The 19841-nt window shown below is 45.7% G+C and overlaps 2 protein-coding genes across 5 annotated transcripts in view; one reads left to right on the top strand and one right to left on the bottom strand.

Annotated features, from left to right (window-relative positions):
• NFATC3 (nuclear factor of activated T cells 3) overlaps positions 1-13136 on the top strand; it is a 95398-nt gene extending 82262 nt beyond the window's left edge. Inside the window, exons 10-11 of one of the 2 annotated variants that reach the window (XM_019756378.2) lie at positions 2511-2614; positions 10286-13136. In XM_019756378.2, the coding sequence (XP_019611937.1) occupies positions 2511-2611 (101 nt within the window). In that variant the 3' untranslated portion in view covers positions 2612-2614; positions 10286-13136. The remainder of the gene's footprint in view (positions 1-2510; positions 2615-10285) is intronic. The other variant, XM_019756369.2, reaches the window with a different exon arrangement.
• Positions 12997-19749, bottom strand: ESRP2 (epithelial splicing regulatory protein 2). Of its 3 annotated transcripts, none has more exons than XM_019756392.2 (16): positions 19410-19749; positions 19193-19321; positions 17564-17677; positions 17341-17455; positions 16904-17002; positions 16622-16676; positions 16443-16580; positions 16235-16367; positions 16106-16148; positions 15640-15941; positions 15318-15530; positions 14990-15188; positions 14656-14842; positions 14205-14370; positions 14072-14128; positions 12997-13974 (listed from the first exon to the last, which is right to left on the bottom strand). In XM_019756392.2, exons 1-16 carry the CDS (start codon positions 19605-19607, stop codon positions 13789-13791), a joined length of 2334 nt encoding a protein of 777 aa, XP_019611951.1. In that variant the 5' UTR covers positions 19608-19749; the 3' UTR covers positions 12997-13788. The 3 variants fall into 3 exon arrangements, with proteins under 3 accessions (XP_019611951.1, XP_019611958.1, XP_019611967.1); XM_019756399.2 differs by having other exon boundaries at positions 16443-16553; XM_019756408.2 differs by having other exon boundaries at positions 16443-16550.
• Positions 19750-19841: the final 92 nt, after the last annotated feature.

The raw sequence follows: 19841 nt of genomic DNA, 5'->3' as shown, positions 1-19841 counted from the left end.
CTGCAAAAACACTGTTGGCATTGAATCTCTACATTGCTTTGGATAGTAATGTCATCTTAACAATATTAAGTCTTCCGATCCATGAACATGGAATGTTTTCCATTTATTTAGTGCTTTAATTTCTTTCAGTAATGTGTAGTTTTCAGTGTGCAAATTTTTCACCTCCTTGGTTAATTCCCCTTTTGTTGATGCTATTATAAATGGAAATGATTTAAAATTATTTTTGGATTGTTCGTTGAAAGTATATAAAATACAACTTTATTTTGTGTGTTGATTTTATATCTTATAACTGCTGAATTAATTTATTAGCACTAATATTTTTTGTATGTGGATTCTGTAGAGCTTTCTATGTATGAGATCATGTCATTTGTGAATAAAAATCATTTCACCTCTTCCTTTCCAATTTGGATGCCTTTTATTTGTTTAGCCTAATTGCTGTGGCTAGAACTTCCAGTACTATGTTGAATACAAGAGGCAAAGTGGACATCCTTGTCATGTTCTTGATCTTAGGGCGAAAGCTTTCAGTCTTTCACCATTTGGGTTTTTCATATATGGTCTTTATCATGTTGAAGAAATTCCCTTCTATTCCTAATTTATTGGGTGTTTTTATCTTGGTAGGGCATTGGATTTTGTCAAATGCTTCTGCATCAGTTGAGATGAACATGTGGGGTTTTTCCCCTTCATTGTAGTAATGTATAATCTATTCGTAGATTTTTCATATATTGAACCATCTTTTCATTCTGGGAATAAATCTTGCTTGGTTATGATGTGCAGTCCTTTTAATACTCGTATGTTGCTGAATTCAGTTTGTTAGTATTTTGTTGAGGATTTTTGCATCTATATTCACAGGAGATATTCTGTAGATTTCTTTTCTTGAAGTATCTTCATCTGGCTTTGTTACCAGGGTGATGCTGGCCTTAGAATTAGTTAGGAAGTATTCCCTCCTCTTTAATGTTTTGGAAGAGTTTATGCATTGGTGTTAATTCTTCTTCAGATGTTTGGTCAAAGTTTTTGTGATGGGAAAAATGAATTAGGTAGTTTTTGGAGCTGTCAATAATGTTTCAAGGAATTAAATTAGAAAGCTGTCTCAAGGACTGCAGGTTTCCTTCCATCAGCACAATCTGAAATGACTGCTGCTTCAGCCAACACGCAAAAGCCCCCAGTATCTGTTGGCCTCTTAGTGTTGTTACTGAGCTTCTTGTAATTGATGTGCTGATTTACTTGGAATCACATGTTCTGTCTGTAACACCTCAAGTCTGTTTTGGAGGATTCAGCTGTGGAGATTGGACACCCTCAGAAGAGAGACCTGACAATATATCTTTAGTCTTTAAAATGCTTCACACATACTGGAATCTTAAAATGACTCCTGAAGACTAGATGAGTGATCTCAAATTTAGTAATAAAAAAGCTTAAGGCAGAAAAATTTTGCCTCAGCACAAAGGATTTTTGGGTTTTGGGTTTTGGTTTTTGTTTGTTTGTTTACCCCTTTAATGAAGCTGCATTTTGCCCAGAATGGCTCCTCCTCTGTTTCCCTCCTTTATCTGCCTAAGACAGGGTATTAATTACTGTTGACAGAGACTACATCCAGATTCTTCTCTTCCAAGATGACAGAAAGCATTCTTCTAGAATTTATGGTTAGGGTCTTTTGTTTGAAGTTGTACAGCAAAGGCCAAAAATAATTCCTTATAGACCAAAGGAAGAGCTTTGCCTCATTGTATTTGGACTCTAACTGGGCATCTGAATGTGTCAGCCAGTATCACAAAACTGATCAACAGTGACTCTTCCTGAGTATAATGACTTCCAAACATTTGTTATGTATTATGTCATGCTATAAAACTTACAGGAAGCTACGATAAGTTTTATAACATGAAACAATCCATAAGAAAAACATATAACATTAAAATCTCACAAACCAATTCTTAACCTTTATTAAAGAAAATGCAGCCTGCTATCTTCTATTTTGTTCTTTTTTTAAATACTGATTTCAGCTTGCAGTATTGATTTTATAACCTGCTAATGGATGTGAACTATAGTTTAAAAAATATTCCTCCATGACCCAAGTTTACCTGTGCATATAGTTTTCTAGGCTCCCACCCTTAGACATTTTGATTCTGTAGTCTGAAGTAGAGTCCAGGAGTTCATATTTTTATTAAGTGCCCAGATAATTCTGATGTAGCCATAGACAAGTATTTGGGAACTACTAATACACCTAATATAGTAAAAACTAGTTTATTTAAAACTATCCCTTAAACCGCTGAAAACCATCATTATAACTTTTCCAATTATTGCCCTTTTAACTTTAGAAAATAAATCAGTTATTACCTAAATTTTCTGGACTCCAATATTCATATTATCTTATAAAATGTGGGGATCCATTTTATGCAGTGATTGACAGATAAAGGACAATTACATTCCTCTTGATTATAGAAAAGAACAGCCAGGGCATGTAGTAGATTAAGTTACCCTCTGGTTTGTTCCATGCAGTAGTGATGTTGTCTTCTTTGACACAGACCAGTTTATGTCTGACTTGGAACACCAGCCATCAGGTTCAGCAGAGAAATGGCCTAACCACAGTGAGCTCTCATGTCCAGTTCCTTTCTGGAGACTCTAGAGGGTGAGTGTTGTTTGAAATGTGTCATTGTCTTTGTGCCCAAGTCTGATCTTTGCATGCAGTGGCCGGATTTGCATGTGCTACAGAGGAGGGGGTACACATGGGCACCTTCTTGGTAGGCCCACTCATTATCTTTGGAGCTACACTTTGACTACAAGACTCTGCTTTTACAATCTAACCATATTCAGGCTCTCACACTTGTGCTTACCATTTTAGCCTGGGTTTGAGTAAAAGGCAAGTGTTTAATTGGATTTATTAAACCAAAGCAGAGAGAGGCCATCTATATGAATTCTGTGGCTTCGGTGCTGAGTAAATGTGGTTTGTGATCAGGTGTGTAAGCTTACTCATTTCTGGTCAAGTATTCTGTTTTGATGTGAGGAATATGGAATGAAAATTAAATCAGGACATTTTATCCATTTGCTAGAAGCAACTTGGATCATCTACCCTTGAGCCTGCCCTGTAGGCAATGTTTGCACTCCTAGTAGTTTATCTGGGGCTGCATTTGGAAGGAATCCTGAGAAGTGGAGTCTGTTTGTGAGGGAGGGGGCCATGCCTCTCTACCTCAGCAGCCAACCAGGAACCACAGTCCGGACCCCCCACACACACAGTCACACAGCTCCGTTCTTCAAAGACTCAAACAACTTAAAGTATATGGTAGAAATTATAAATATACAAATTATAATTCTCAAAATGCCATTTGAATGAATTTAGATTTGGAGGGTACTTAGAAATCACATTCACTACCCCAAATCTTTATATTTAGGATACCACAGCTTTCTGACCAGAAGCTGGTCATACCCTGGCCTCACATCATGGTCTTTAATCACGAGAGAAATAAAAGTGGCAACTAATTTCCTGCATATCTGTAAAACCCTTAGGAGAGTTATAACCAGAAAGGTTTAAATGAATGTCTTCATATTATGTTTGAGAAAAGAAGTTGACAAAAAATTAATTGCCCTAGTTACATCACAGCTGAACCAAGATCAAAGCTTATTTCTTCCATTGTTTACCCCATTGCTCTTCCCGTGTGTGAAGCAACAACTTGGTCACTAGCAATCTTGGTAAGAAGTGTTTATGTGGAGTGAAGGGATCAATGGGTGACTATGAATGAACAGGAGGCAAGAAATGGAGAAACAGCAGGCAGTATACATAACTGCTTTAAGATGTTAAGCAATGGAAGAAAAAACTAGATGTAGAGGTTGACGTGGGGTCTAGAGTGGTTTTTTGTTTGCCTGCTTGCTTGCTTGCTTGCTTGAGATAGAGAGACTTACGTATATTTAAGCAATGACGAGGATCCAGGAGAGAAGGTTGGTGGATTCATTTAAGAGATGGAAGAGTGAAGAAAATTGATGGAGCAAGGTCTTGAGAGGCAAGCATATGGGATCCATAGCACAAGTAGTAAAATGAGTCATGTGGATTTATGGCTCTGGAGTTCGATATAATAGTATATCGAAATGGACAAGATTATACAGAGAAAATGTACAAAGTGGAAAAAAACAGAGAAAAATGACAGAATTTTCTGATAATCCTAATTCTTCTGGATCCCACATCTTAACCCAAACTGAAAAGTTTTTTTTTCTTTCATATTTCAGTTTTTTCCTGATACAAAAGGGTACAGACTGATACTTGAATATACTTTCAAGTACCTGTGTACTGTTTACTCAGCTGGAGATTTAATGTTTGTCTTTGTAGAATATTGTGAGTTACAACTTTTCCTAGAAGAAAGATGTGTATGACACATGTGTATCACACAGTTTCTTAAGAAAAAGAAAGGGACCCTTAATAACAGGACTGATCTCCCCCACAGTCAATTGTGGTGAAAAAAAAAGTCATAATTTTCCTTTACTAATATTAAAGCTAATGTTAAAAGTGAAGGAGATCTTCTGATCATTGTGCATGTATTTTCAATCTGTCCTGTGGTTGGAAGCTGTCTAGAGTTCAGTGTGAAATTTAAAATAACTTTAAAAAACTTGGCATGATGGAACTCAAGCTGGATTTCTTGGTTCTTGCTTAAAATAGACAAATATTTTTTCTGTGTTACCTTTATGGTGGTGAGTTCTATTTTTGTCAATAATATAAGCTAGGTTACTATAATGGCGGTCCCAAAATATAATCACTTAACCACATTGGAAGTTTCTCTCACACATCATGGTAATTCAGAGATCAAGTTTCCTTTCACTTCTTAGGTATTGTCAAAGCAGAGAAATTGCTTTGCTATTGTAAAAGCAAGGAGTGGGGAAGGAAGGGAAAAGGCTATCAAGCCAGTGATGAAGAAGATACACATCACTTGCACTTATATTTCATTGGAGAAAACAAATTACGTGGACATGCGTAGCTACAAAGGGAAAGCCGGGAAATGTAGTCTGTGGCTCAGTGGCCATGCGACTAGCTTAACTCAATTACCACAGAAGGATGAATTAGGATAGTGAGCAGTATACCCTAGACACCTTCTAAATTTTCAGGAACTTTTTTTCTGTCTTTGGCTTACGCAGGCAAATTAATCAGATTTTGATGAATGCAAATTAATTCTTCAACTCATGCCATAAATACTACATTTCTCATCTGTTTAAAATCATTTCTATTCCTTCCAGTTTTTTCGTTTCTTCATTTCGAGTGAAATTTAAAAAATGATTGCACCTACATACAGTCTTCATTTTATAAAATACAACATCTCCATAAAATTGTTCGCCCAGAGAATGAATTATACCTTTAATCTTAGGATGTAGGAAAGGGAAAAAAAGATGAATTTGCCAACTTTGATGAATGTTCATTGCAACTTCAAGATGAAATAACATGTATAAATGGAGTCTAATTATACCCCAAAATCCTTTATAAAAATGCTCAAGATGCTCAGATGCTAGTTATAAAGTCCCTTTGGACTTTTGTGTGTATAACTGTGTGCATCCATCTGGGTTACCCTGCTCCACTCCACCTGATGGTGACACTTCATACCATAACACACTTGGCAGCTCGTAAGTCTGAATCCTTAAGCATTGGAAATAGCTCTAAATAAGAGGCCTGTTATTACTCAGACACCTCATTCTTCTGTCTAGCAATAGCATTCCAGTGGATTGCTTATTTGAACATATCTTGGATTTTGAAAGTTGTTATTCTTACAGCAAATATTGTCGATGGCTCAGACTACTTCTGTTGTGATGGCACAAGCAATCCAGGTGTTGGGGTTAGTGGGAGTCAAGGATGGTGGCTGCCACAAGTGGGCCAATTGCCGTGACCTACATAACTTGTTAGCACGGGTGTTGAGGGCTGTTGACTCTTGTTCTAGGCATTTAATTCAGTTTGCTCTTTAAAGGGAGGTACTGTAGGGGCATAAACAACTCTTTATACTCTTATCTTAAATTGGTTTAAAAAAATAATGCCACCTCACATACTTTGTAGACTAGGGTCTAAATAAATCAATAAATTCATGCACACACACATTCAAAAGGAAGTGAAAAATGAAATTGCAAGCATTAGTATTTTTAAGAAATAAGTAATGTTTATCAAGATTGCTAATCATTTACAGTATAAATTACATCGAAAATTTGTTTTATCGGTACTAATTTTGACTGGCTTAAGTTGACACTCAAATTTTGGCCAGTCACAATAGAAAGGTGTCTCAGGAACCCAGAAGTGGTAGCCTGAGCCCGGAGACCCCAGCCTAGGGGAAAGGTGAGGGACGAAGGAGAGCAGTGGACTTGTACACCACACTGTGTTCACGTTATTGCTAAAGGACAGTGAGGGAAAGGAATGCTTTGCTGCAGTTCTGACTCCCTGTCCTGAAATTCATAGTCAGTATTCACTTGTAGTGATTATTTGAGCATAATTTTTATTATTGTTTTTCCATGTCCCCAAATTATATTGAAGATTCAATTGGCAAATAATTTTATTCAGCACTTGTTATGTGCCAAGCACTAAGGATTCAGTGGAGAAAAAAGGTAGACAGGGTCCCTTCCCTATAGGAACTTAAATCTATTAGTTATTATGTATTAATATTAAGATATATTGAGGTGTATTTGAGTATAATCAACTTGAGTGTTTCTTTGTGGGAAATCTTGGCTTTAAGATAGTCTTAAAATCCTAAACTGTTAAGAACCTCCCAGGTGTCTTCAGCTAAGTGAGGTTAGGCTCACCAGGCCAAAAGAACAACAGAACTTGGTAAGAGGGAGCAGAAACAGCTTCAATCAGGCTTTTTTTAAAATGGCACCAACTGGCTACTTCAGAAAACGATGGGTTCATCCTTATCATCAAAGAACTTGGTAAGTGGTTGGATAATGCTTGATATAGACCCTCATCCTAGAGAAAATGTAAGCATTGACTTCCTCATAGACACAGGAAAACAGTACAGCCTGTGGTTTTTGATGACGATGAAGCACCATTTTTAATCACTTTGTAGTTTTAAAACTTGAACAATGAGATAAGAATTGAAAAAGGTACGTTGCATGGCTGCCTGGAAACATCTCTGAAATTACCATCTTTGGGGAGGGATAAGTGATAGGAAAAGATGACTTGAATGTGAGCTGGGTACTTGCTTCTATATTTGGCTTTTTGCCACTGCTGTGAGACCTGTCTAAAACAGACACTGTCAAAATCAAAATCAGATGTCCTGTGTTAGTCTCACTAACACTCTCGTCCCCTTCTTACCCAACACCTAATGAACTTTCAGTATACTAGTTCCAAGTAGCTTCCAAGTGATTGTATCAAATTAGGATCCATTTATTTGGTCATCAGAAATTGCTATTTTTCTCAGCAGTAAGGTCCTTGCCCTTCAGGAGCTCACAACCTATTTGAGAGACAGCATGTTGGCTACTGATAACCTAATATGATGAGTAATGTTAGAGGCCGTGCACAGAGATCATGGACCATCTTGTGCTCCCTCTTAGCCACGAGACTAGCCCATAGACCCACACAGAGAATTCATACAGAAAACACTGTTCCCTACTTGTCATGTGTTTTGGAATAACAGGTGCCAAGCGTGCCTTATCAATTTATGTTCTCACTTTATATACTACATGAAATGCACTTTTAAAAAATCTTCATTATACTTAGAAACTGAAGAGAAAATGTCATGCAAACTATTCTCATAACTTTTCATTTACATAGAAACTATTCTATGTATAACTCCTAGTTATTTCTAGCAGTCAGAAATACGTTTAGATTAATTCCATCCTTATTTGCAAACCATCATGAATGGTCAATAAATCCTAGCCTGGAAAATTTACTTTAAAAGTATTCTCTTTCTGACAACGACCTTTATAGGCCTGTACCAATGACCTTCCGAAATTGGTCCCAATTAGTGATTATTAGCTCACCAGCACTAAACGGTCATCACCCTTTTGTAATTAGATTCCTGTAGCTTCTAGTCCCTCTTTCTTTACTGATCTACATTAAATACCACAGTCAAGCCAAATCTTCACCCTTCATTTCTTTGCCCTTCTGAGTGCTGCCCCTTAAAAATTGTCTGTTGACAAAACCACAGACTTCTACACTTGAAAGAGATTTTATTAGTTTAACACCATAATTGTATAAAGAAATGGAGTCTTAAGTATGTGAAGTAACTTGTCTAAGGATACCCATGGAGTTAGTGGAAGAACATGTATTCAAATCAATCCTAATTTCTAGGCCACTCTTCTGCTTACAAATGTGTTTTTCCAGGTCTACCTTCTCATGAGAGCACAGTGTTATTCCCACTCCTTATTTTCAGACTTCTGCTCTTCGGTGGAACTGTAAAACTCCTCCCATTCTTCCAGGTCTCTGGTATGAAGATGCCTAAATCTCTCCTTGCTCTGACCATTCACTATAGTCCCTTGCCCACAGGCTTTTTCCATTTGGATGTTCTAATTTCCATTTCCAGTTCCAGATCTAACCTACCTGCCACCTTCCTCCCCTAAATTCTTCCTCAGCTTATTTCCAACAGTGACAGCACCATTCTTTCTAGACTCACAACCTTGGTTGGTGGTGAAATCAGTCCTGTTTTTCCTCTCTCTCTTCTTACTATCACCACACTACACTAGTATCACGTTTTGTTCAGGTCCTGTGCATTTTGTCTAAATGATTTCCCTGCTTCTCTATTCTTTTGACTTTCAAAAAGTGACAGGTGTTTTGAAGCTGATTCCACCATTTACTAAGCAAATTATGTGAATTGTCAAAACTTCAGTTAACCTATCCATAAAGTGGGGTAGTAGTGATCTTAAAATGTTGTGAAGATTAATTGAAAGAAGATACAAAATTTCAGTTGTAAAGTCTAACCCATAGATGCTCAATAAATATTTGTGGAATGAATAATTAGTTCCCTTCTCTTTATAGCTATAATGAGTATGAATCTGAAGATTTTTTTTCAACTACCTAAATGATAAAAAGATTAGCTGTTAATACTTGAAGATTTTAAAAAATGATTGTGTCTCCTTTGTTCTATGATCACATCAAATTCTAAATATAGAATTTTTTTTGTCTTAGTCTATTTTTGTTTATAACAGCCCTGAAAGTATACAATTCAGTGGTTTTTAATATATTCACAAGTTGTACAACCATCACCACTATCTAATCTTAGGACATTTTCATTATTCCAAAAAGAAATGTCATACACATTAGTAGTCACGCCCCATAACTCCTGGCAACCAACTACCTATTTTCTGTCTGTATGGATTGGCCTGTTGTGGCCATTTTATACAAATGGAATCAAACAATATATAGCCTTTTGTGTGTGGCCTTTTTTACTTAGCATGTTTTCAAGGTTCATCTATGTTGTAGCATGTGTTAGAATTTCATTCCTTTTATGGCTGAATAATATTCCATTGTATGGATAGACCACACATGGTTTATCCATTCATCATTTTGTACACATTTGGGTTGTTTCCACTTTGGGGCTATTATGAACAATGCTGCTATGAACATTTGAGTACAAGTTTTTATGTGGATATGTTTTCAGTTCTCAAGTTATATGCCTATGAATGGAATTAGTATAGACTCTAGTTGATAAAGCAAACAATTTTCATTTCAAAGCAAAGTTCTCATGAACTAAAGGTTCTTATTTGGGGTGTTCCTTCCTATGTTGGTTCCTTAAGATTGAAATTCTTTGCACTGGACCTCACCGAGCACTGTGCTCCCTGAGGTGCTCGACACATCATGGAAGCCAATAGAAAAGCAAGAGCCTGCAATCAGAAACCATACAAATGCCCCCACATAATAAAGGATGCTTTCATTAGCACAGAGTAAGAAAATAACCCCTAAATCTCCATGGTTTACTCTCACCAAAGCATTCATTTCATTTATTCCCCACCCCCACCCTCCCATTTCATTTACTTTATATATGAGGTGCACTTCAGGAATCAAAGGAAAACCTCTCCTAAAGGGATGCAAATTAAGTTAGATTAAGGCGAAAAGTGTCCTATCCTCTGCTCTAGAGCATGAGCCTTTAGAGTGAGGTTAAGAACGTTTCCCGTTCTCTCAGCCAACCCCCTTTCCAACCCAAACTGAACGGAAAGGGAGAGAGGAAGGCACCTAGAACAGCTTATGGAATGCTGTTTCCATTCAGCTCAGAAACAGGCTTCAAGCACTGCCTTTAGTGTTATAGAAAGCCATGGCAAGGGAAAAAGTGTCTTTGAAGTAAAGCTTGTTGTTGAGCTTCATATGATCTGTCACGCAGAGGTCACTAATCACTCTTTTCTTGTTTTGCAGTGAATGAGATAATTGGGAGAGACATGTCTCAGATTTCTGTTTCCCAAGGAACAGGGGTAAGCAGGCAGTCTCCCCTCCCCGGTCCCGATTCGCTGGACTTAGGAAGATCCGACGGGCTCTGACAGTCTTGCTGCCACCTCGCACCTACCACGTACTTCTCAGCATGTTTCTCTCCTTGGACCTTGGGATTCCAACTCTGCGGCCTTCAGGACTGGTGCCAGGAGTTGGGATCACTGTGGGGAAAGCAGCATTCCTCCACCCCAGGCCTTGGGTATATTTTGTAAAAGAACAGGAGCAGCATAGGCTGTTTGAGCTTTGGGGACACGAGCTTTGCTTTTAATTTTTCAATAGGATTCTTGTATATGATGGGTGCTTTCAGTGTGAATGCAGCAGGCTCTTCGTTAGAGGTGCTGCTTTTCCGGTGACCTGGTTGTTTAGTTAGAATTGGTGATTTGTATTGCTTTATGGTCATTTGAAGGACCTTTAGCTTTGATATTTTTAAAATAGGAACTTTTGATAAAAACCTTCCAGAGGCAAACAGAAAACTAATTCTCCCAAGCCTAGCCCTATGCCTCAGAAACTCAGCATGTGTCCTGAAGTTTTTCATAGATTCATAGGAAATAAAGCCAAATGTAGCTCATACCTCTTTATAAAACTGTTAGATAATAAGAGACCATTCCAATCATTGAAGTGTTGGAATACAAAATGACATTCCAGAGCATAGCCTTTTTGTAACTTTCTAAGTAATCTTCCTGCAATCTCTCCATACTGACTCCATGTTGAAATTGCTTTTTTTCCCTCAGGACCTTGGGTAAGATAGCTACATATAAGGTGACTTTGAAAGGTAAGGTTTTAGCTTGGTAGCTTTAATTTCCTGCCATCCTACAAACAAGTAGGCTTTGGAGTGCTCTTCCCTTTTGTGTCCTTTAGTCCCAGACCTTTTCCACATGGGATCATTTACATTTGCCTACTGTAACCTTTGAAGCCAGTCTCATCATGATGGTTTAGGCAACTTTGGTGGTTTTAACTCATCTCTAGGGGCCAGGCTGTGTCAGGAACTAAGCACAAATGAGATATGTATGCTTCAGGACAGGAGCAGAGATGCCAGACTGCAGATGGAAATCTTTGACGATTCAAAGTGGCATGGAAGGCTTATTCCTCATTCTGTTTACAGCCTAAAACGATTCTGGCCTACCCTGTTCTATCTGCATGGCCTAAAAACCAGCCTTTTCCCAAAAAGGCTTTGAGGCAAATCCAAAAATGAGGTAGCATCATAGACCTGACCCTCCAGACCAAAGATGCCCTGGTGCTGCTGTGGGTGAGGCTGGTGCCCAAGGCAGGGGCCAGCAAGAAACTCCAGCCTGCTGTCTACCAAAGGAGGTGCCCAACTTGGGTGCTTTTTTCAAGCCCTGCCCTTAACCTTCGTGTTAATGGGATGTTACTTGGCGAAGGCCTGGGCCTATTTCAAAGCCTCTGAAATTTGCAGTATGTTTTCATATGAAATGATGTACTTTCATTTATTCAGGAAGCAAATTTTTTGAGTGCCTATATGTGAGACAGTGTGCTGGGCTGGTCAAAGGCTTGATGCTGTTATCCCAGGGGAATGTGGGACTAGGCGCCAGGATTCTCTACTGAGGCCGAGTTCTGCAGAGGAAGCCAGCTCATTGCCCACCACCTGTAGTCAGCCAGGTAGGAGCTGTTGACCCAGGATGAGGAAGTGGTTTGTTTTTTTTCTTTTAACCATGTTTTAGATTCCTCCCCTAAAACTAGTTAAGAAAAATGTTTTTCCTTTAACAAATCACTCTGGTCCCTCTTAGAGGTGGGTGTTTTCATATTTTCTTTGAAAGTGAGTTTTGTGTCAGTGTGGATAGTGAAATTTTTCAGTGCCTGTCGTTGGGATCCCTCAGCTTCCTTTGGAGGTTGGCCCCCGAGATGAAGTTCCAGAGAGCTAGCCAGACTTGCCTCTACCCTCTTGCCCCTGGTGTAGCTGCCTCATATGGGATTCTTGCATGAGTTCTTGCAAGATCCACAGGAAGTTGTTCTGCTGTCCTCAAGAATAAAAGCCTCTATGATCCAGAGTTGCTATGCACCAAATTTTGATGCCTTTTAAATACCTTGATGCCTGTAGCACTAGAAATGCTTTCCTATTTAAAATAAAAGTTAAATTTTAAAATAGAGCTTTGTATACTACATAAGCAGTTTTGTATCAGCTTTGTAAAAGCTTTGGTGTTGAGTCAATATTTTTTTGGCTTTGTAGATAAAGACTTAAATTTTTGTGCAACATAGTGGTGTTAAAGCACACATCCACTGGACTATGCAAATTGAGTTCTAGTAGCAGCACTGAGCAGCTGGGCATATGCTAGCACCCACCCCTTCTCCTTCCAGCCCGTGCGAGATCTTGGGTTGAGGAATGGGATGAGTAGCCTTCTGCTTACTGGAGATGCAGAGAAATATGGCTGAAAACGGCTTTAAAAGGAACAGATGTTTCCAGGATCATGTGTGGTGCTGCCTGGGGTGCAGCCCACCCCTGCCCAGGGCTAGTCACTATCACCAGAGCTCTGCTGGGTCTGGCTGTGAAGCCCAGTTTTGATATTCAGAACAGATGGTCATCTTTAAGGCTCAGATGGGCTCAAGTTGAAACCTTGTATTTTATAAAATGAACGATGTTAAGTTAAGGAACTGGTTCTCAGTTATGTTTACAGCACTCGGGATTGTGTTTTCTTGTATGTTTTGTATTTTAAAATCTTTTATAGGAGTATAGTGCTCCTTACACAGATACAAAGGGAAGAGCCAGCAATTCAGGCTCCTCGGTTATAGTGCTGAAATAATAAATGGTGACAGGTCAACAGTCTCCTTGAAATCTGCCTGAGTTTTCCTCCGTCTGGGGCTGGTGTGGAGCCCCTCACTTTGGGGGCCAAGGCTAAGGGCACTTCGGCTTTTAAAAAGTCCACGTGGTTAGGAACCTTTGTTTATTTTATGGAGGAGAGGGTAGAGTTCCAAATTCTTTCCGAAGCTTCACTTCTGCACCCTCTAATGGATGCAAAGGACATTCCACGGTGTCTGCTGAGTTCAGGACAACTGGCCTGCCCACGGTGTGCAGGAAAAGTAGGCAGCAAGTCCCCTTTAAAAGTCAAGCCTGAGTTTTTGTGTGAGGGCCTCCTGCCCCCTAGTGTCTTCTGGGGATACTGCAGTACAGTCCATCAAAACAGCCTGTTGTTTTGCCATCTGATGTTCCGTAAGCCAAGCTGGAGGGGCTAGCACCCTTAGATGGGACCCCCCTGACATGAGGTGGCCACTGAGGTCCAAGTACCCTGGGGGCTGAGATCAGTGCTCTCTGTTCCTCTGCCCCCCACCACTGGGATCTCTCCTGAGAAGCTCCCAGGAGTCATGCATTGAAGGCCCCAGGGCTTCCATTTAAGGCAAGCCTACTGTGGACGTCAGCCCCATGGAAGCTGTGGGCATGGGCCAAAGCCAGAACAGACCAAAGGCGCTCTGGGTACTACTCAAGAGGCCCAGATCGGACCATTGGGAACAAGGTAGCACCATTGCATCCCCAGCCCTGCACGCAGGGTCCAGCCATCATCTTTGGGGTGAACAGCAGAGCAATAAGTAGGGGATGGAGCTGGGGCTTGAGCTCCTCTGGGTGCCTTCTGAGAGCTTGGACAAGCCAGAAAGAAGCCACTGGTTCTCTGGATGCAGGAGAGACATGTTAGCTGAGGATATCAGCCAGCTCTTACCTTCTGGCTCCCTCACCTATAAACACACCCACTCTTTGGGGGCCTGTACCACAGTGCGAGGTGGTTCACCAACAGGCATCAGGCTGGTGTAGTCATCAGGAGCTAGCTGCAGAAGGGACAGAGATTTAGGGCAGGGAACTCCAGGCTCAGCCAGGTCCCCAAGCCCTGCAGCCACACCTCACCTGGTAGGCCTGGAAGACGCTGAGCAGATCCTTCATACCAGCTGTGTATGGGACACCCTGCATACGAACCAGGGCTCCCGGCTGGGACAACACTGAGGTGGGAGCGGAGGCCAGGGCAGCAGGGGGCGTGGTGAGGTAGCCCACAGTGGTGGGAGAGACTGGGGGGCTAGAGTGGGAGAGGCAGGGTTTTAGTAGTACAGACACACATATAGTCTAGACTAAGACCTGCCTCTCTCTTCTCCTGCCTCTGCCTTGCTTAGTTCAGTTCCTCCTCCCTAAAACCCCTGCCTCTACAGTCATCATCATCCTAGTTTGTAGATGGCATCAGCCAGCCACACCTGTCACTCCCTTGTCTCACAGACCTTGGGTTATTTGGCCCAGGCAGGGGATCATGTCCCTCCCCCAAACCAGGATGGGGCAGGACTGTGGAATTTGCTTAACAGCAAGATACCTGGGGTAGTAGGCTGTGTAGTTCATGTAGAGTTGAGTGGCTGGCCCTGGATAGTAGGCAACGGGGGTGTGGGAAGCAGGTACCCTAGCAGCTGGGAGCAGTGCTGAAGAGGGATAGAGAGCTGCTGTCTCAGTGGGAATGAGTGTTGGGGTGGCCTGGAAGGTGGCGTAGGTGGGTGGCGAGAGGCCTAAAAGAAATAATAAGAGCATGTCTGCAGGGAGCCCAGCACTGCCCTGGGTGGGACAGCCAGAAAGGAATCCCTTCTGTAGAAAGTGAAAGTTATAACAGCCTGGTCCCCACATGCCTCCTCCTTTCCCAGCCCTGGAACACTCACAGGGCAGCTTGCAGGGTGGAGGGGACATGCCACTGCGGCCCAAAGTGCCCCCCATCAGCACACGGCTCATCTCCTCTGTGGAGCAGGGGACCACCTCCACGTAACGTTCCTTCATCACTTTCTTATGGCAACGTTGAGCAGCAGCTAAGGCCCGCTCTGCTGATGTCATCTGGATGAAGGCATCGCCCGATGGCCGGCCCTGTGTACACTTTCTTGTAAGCAATCTATCCTGTTACGAGTGCTTTACTCCCAACCGCATACCCCTCCCTCCCTAACTATGGGTGCCCCCTCACACACACATACACACACACACTGGCAGCAGCCTCACCTGCTGGTTGAGCACCATGTGCACACCATGGGGCCGAATGTCAGCCGCTGCCTCCCCTAAAAAGCTCAGGATGTCTTCGATGGTGGCTGTGTAGGGCAGGCCTCGAAGGCGTACACAGTCTCTCCCAGTCCCAGCTGCCAGTGGGAAGGGGATGGGCAGCAGTGGAGCAGTCAGTGTGGGAAGGAGTGGACTGGATGCATAGCGGTTCAGGACCTGGTGAGGCAGGCAACAGGCTGGTCATGCCAAGTAGGGCAGGGACACGGGGGATGGAAGGGGCACCCTGGAGAAACACATAGCGCGTGGGGAAGCCCTGGGTGCTCACCTGCTGCACCTCGGCTGCAGTGCTCCGGAAGAGTTCAATGTATCGCTTACCCAGCATGCCCTTGTGCCTGCGCAGTGCAGCCTGTGCCAGCTCCTCGCAGGCAAAGAGTGCAAAGGCATCACCAGTGGGCCGGCCGTCAGGGTGGCGTACAAAGAGCAGCCCATCAGCACCCCCGGTCACTGGGCACTCTGGCCCCAGGAAGCTGAGCACATCTGCTGGCCCAGCTGAGAAGGGCAGTCCCCGCAGCCTCAGGATCACTTGGTCTTCCCGTGACAGGAAACGTGCCACCTCTAGTGATGTGCCTTGGGGGGGGGGGGGGGACATGGGAGTCACCTACTAACTTCATGCCCTTCCAAATACCCACCCACATCTGGCACACAGGGGAGCAGAAAGGCAAGGGGTGTCAGGGAAGTGGGACATGGGTTAAGAATCAGGGGGAGCTATGCACTGCTGAGGTCACACTCACCCCCTGCAATCTTTACAAATTCCTCTCCCGTTGCTTTGTATACCTGTGGGTACAGTGGGGACAGCCCGTGGGTCTTAGGCCTGGCTGGCCGCAGCTCTGCTCTGCTCCACCCCCAGCCCAAAGCCCCACCTCGATATAGCGGACACCCATGTGGTGCTTGTGTCTCTGCAGCGCTAGGTCCCGCTGCTCGCTGTCCACAAAACGGATGAGGGCCTCGCCATTTCTGCGGCCCTGGGCGTTGAGGCAGAGCGCTACACCACCCCTGTGGAGCCAGTGCTGCGTTAGTGCCTCCTGGGTAGGCCTGCCCTCCTGGGCCCACCCATCCTGCTGCACTCACCTGGCAATGTTGAGCCCTTTGAAGAAACGAGCCACGTCCTGATCTGATGACTGCCAGGGCAGCCCACGGGCCCGAACTACTGTCTCGCTGTCCACCACGTCGGCCTTGCTGCTGTGTGGGCAAGGCACAGGGTCAGAGCTGGCCAGCTGTTGTCAGCCCCACCCCTGCCCCACACTTACCAAGGTCCTGTCTCATATTTCTGCTTTATCACCTCAGGCTTCGAAAACAATTGACCTGAGAGGAGATGGCATGGGGGTCAGCAGGGTCTGGTGGAGGGGCCCTCCCCACCAAGCTCTGCAAAAAGAGGACAGTTGAGGGGGATGAGGAGGTGGCAAAGGGGCTTCCATTTCATGGTCTCAGGGAAAGTAACAAATGGAGAGAGGGACTTCGAGGAATTAATTAGGCAGGCGTTCACCAGGCCCTGAGAGAGAGCAGGTGACAGGTGGTGAGGGGAACCTTACCACTAGGCCCTTCAAGCAGGTGGAGGATGACAGCTACCATTGTCTTCACTTCCCAGACCCCAAAGTCGTCCTCTGTGGCATCTGTCTCCAGCCCCAAGTCTATGAGCAGAGACATAACTAAGAAAAAAATCCAAGCACAAGAGGAGCACTAATTGTGGTCCCACCTACGCCCAAGTCTACATAGACACATGCAGAATCCCAGTAAACACACTTGTTTTGGCCCAGCTCATGTATGCCCTTAGAGGTCCCCAGCCTAGACATATGTAGACATATGCCCACTTTCCAAATACACCCCAGCAGACACAGACATGTGCATTCACGGACTCAGCAGGTAATGTCAATTTGCACGTATTCATATAACCCCCCAGCATGCACATACTCAGACACTTAGAGCCTACAGCCACTCCTCCACTTTAACCCTGCTGGGTCACAGATACCCTGTGCCATGGTGGCCACCGTGAGGTCCCTGGCAAGGCGGGTGCTCGGGTGCTGCACATGGAACTCTCTGCGGAGGTCGTAGAAGGAGAAGAAGGTGTCGGGGAGCACCAGGTTCTGGGGGTACATGTGAGTGGGGATGAATGGGGGGAACGGAGCTGCCCTGCCCACCCCGACAATGGGGGTCCTAGAACCCTACCCCCTGTTGTGCCCTCAGTGGCATACCTTCCTGGAGGCCTCGGGGTGCAGGACCTGTCGCAGCAGCTGCTGCCCATCAGTGCAGAGCACGTAGGGGGCCCCGCCCAGGAGAGCCACATCCCCGCTCACCAGCTGTGAGAACTGGGGATAGGGAGTGGGGAGAGAAGACAGACTCATAGCTGGGCAGGCAGGAAGAAAGGGTGCAGGCTGCAAAGCTGGTTCAGCCAGATGTTCAGCCCTACCCTGCTTGGGGAGTAGGTGGCCACGCCTGTTGGGCCTGGCTCCATGTCCGTGTCCCCATTCTCCCCCAGTCCACTGTCACCTTCTCCAGGCCGAATGGGGGCAGTGACATATCACCCAAGCCCCCATTGAACACACCACAGGAGTCTGGAGTGGGGCCAGAGCAAACACCTGGTGGAGTGGGACAAGCAGGTGGGAAGGGGCGGGGCAGAGCAGGTTAAACCTGTCCCTGACCAGGCACCACCCTCAGACAGGTGGGGGAGGCCCAGTCCTGCCTGAGGCTCATCCGGCTCATGGTCAATGGCAGCCACGCCTCTAGGTCTGACCAACCGAGGGGCAGAGAAACTCCAAGGACAGAGCTCCACACCTGGACAGCAGGAGCAGCGTGAGCTTTGACCCACACCCCATCGACCGGCTGGCACTGAGCTGTTTGCTCACAGAGGGGGTGGCACTCCTGAAGTTGCCCAGCCCCTCCCCCAGCCTCCATCCCTGCTGGAGAATAGGTATAAGCACTAAGAACAGGCCCAAGAACCTCCCCCACGCCAGTTTTACAATCTGAGGCAGGCAGAGCAAGGCAACCCAGCTCTCCTTCAGCACACTCCCCAAGTTGGGGCTAGTCGGGAAGCCCTTCTGGAATAGACTAGGTTCAACATCTCTGTGCTTCCATTTCCTCAGGAACCACCAGAGTTGTTGGAAGATTAAAGAATTTGTGCGTGTGAAGCACTTAACTCATTACATTCAAGAGTCGGGCAGGAGGTGAGCACAGTAATGAAGATAAAAAAGAAAAGAACAGTGGGAACCGTCTCCCACTTCACCTGGGGCCGGGAGTCACCCTAGGCCTTTGCACTCAGGAGGCAGGTAGCCTCCAGGCGGGGTCCGGACAGCGCCCACGCCTGGCCAGCCGGCTGGGACAGGCCTAGACGAGCAGCTTACACCTGGCGGCGTCTGCCTCTGGGGCAGACACCGCCCTACGCCCCCGCTCCAGAGTCTCCCAGGCGGGTGGGTGGGCCCAGGACGCAGGCAGCAGGGACCGTGACCTATGACCAAGCCCAGGACACTCAGCCCTTTCGGTTTCCGGCTGCTGTTCTGGGAGACCTTGCCCGGCTGGTTCCCGGAGGCGTCTCGGTCTCAGCCTCGCTCCCCCCACCCCCGGCCAGGGACTCTGGGGCCTCCATCCCCACCCCCTCAGTAAGGTGGATCTGGAAAGGCTGAAAAGCAAGACCCCAAAGGAATGGCCCGCACACGCGGACACACGCATACGCGGGAGCTGCTGAAAGTTTCAAACAACAGGCACCCGTCCTACCGCCCCGGCCAGTTAATCGCGGTGCGCCAGGCCTCGCCTCCTGCCGCCTCTCCCGCCGAGAAATGTCCCCGCGGCCCAGCAGTGTCTCCACTCACCCCGGCCCCGGCGCTCACCTGCTGCAGCACCTTGTCCAGCGGCTCCGCCCGCGCCAGGCTGTCGGCGCTCAGGCCACTCGCCTCGCGGCATTGCGGGCTCAGTGCGGCCGCCTCGGCGCGAATCAGTGATTTGTGCAGCGTCCCCACCTGCGAGTCGCGGAGGAAACCGATCAGCCACTACGCCCCTCGGATCCTGAAGCTCCCTGGGGACTTCACCGTCGCCTTTCCACCCTACCTGGCGGCTCCTCGGCTCCACCACTTGCCACACTAAGAGTATTAAGTCGGTCTCATCGGAGCCCAGGTCTGGCCCCAGCGCACCCGCCGTGGCCCCGAACAGTACGACCAAGGGCCCAGGCTCTGGGCGGGGGTCCGCGGTGGAGTTTGCGGCGGGGTTCGGACCCGGGGGCGGTGGCTGGGGTGGCGGCGGAGTCATGGCCGCAGAGGAAGGGGGCGCTCGGCCACACACACGCGGACCGACGAGGCGCACGCACGCACCGACCGACGGCAGACGCGGATCAGCTTGGGCGGGACACCGTGTGTTGGGGGCGGCACCTACCGCAGGGCTGGCGCAGTGGGCGCTGCTGAGACCCCCCCGCGGGGCCCCGCGAGGCGGGGCAGCTACCGGCCCCCGCCCTCTTTGGGCGAGTTACCTGTCCGCCCCGCGGGC

This window comes from Rhinolophus sinicus, linkage group LG11 (assembly GCF_036562045.2).
Source record: "Rhinolophus sinicus isolate RSC01 linkage group LG11, ASM3656204v1, whole genome shotgun sequence".
NCBI classification, from domain to species: domain Eukaryota; kingdom Metazoa; phylum Chordata; class Mammalia; order Chiroptera; family Rhinolophidae; genus Rhinolophus; species Rhinolophus sinicus.
Note: the sequence above shows the minus strand (reverse complement) of the source record. Positions and strands in the feature narration are given on the sequence as shown.

Coding starts and splice junctions, on each gene's coding strand:
- ESRP2 (XM_019756392.2), bottom strand. CDS start 19,607: ATGACTCCGCCGCCACCCCAGCCACCGCCCCCGGGTCCGAACCCCGCC. Junction 19,322..19,409: donor TGGAGCCGAGGAGCCGCCAG/GTAGGGTGGAAA, acceptor CGCGACTCGCAG/GTGGGGACGCTGCACAAATC. Junction 15,531..15,639: donor CTGCAGCCGAGGTGCAGCAG/GTGAGCACCCAG, acceptor CTGCCTCACCAG/GTCCTGAACCGCTATGCATC.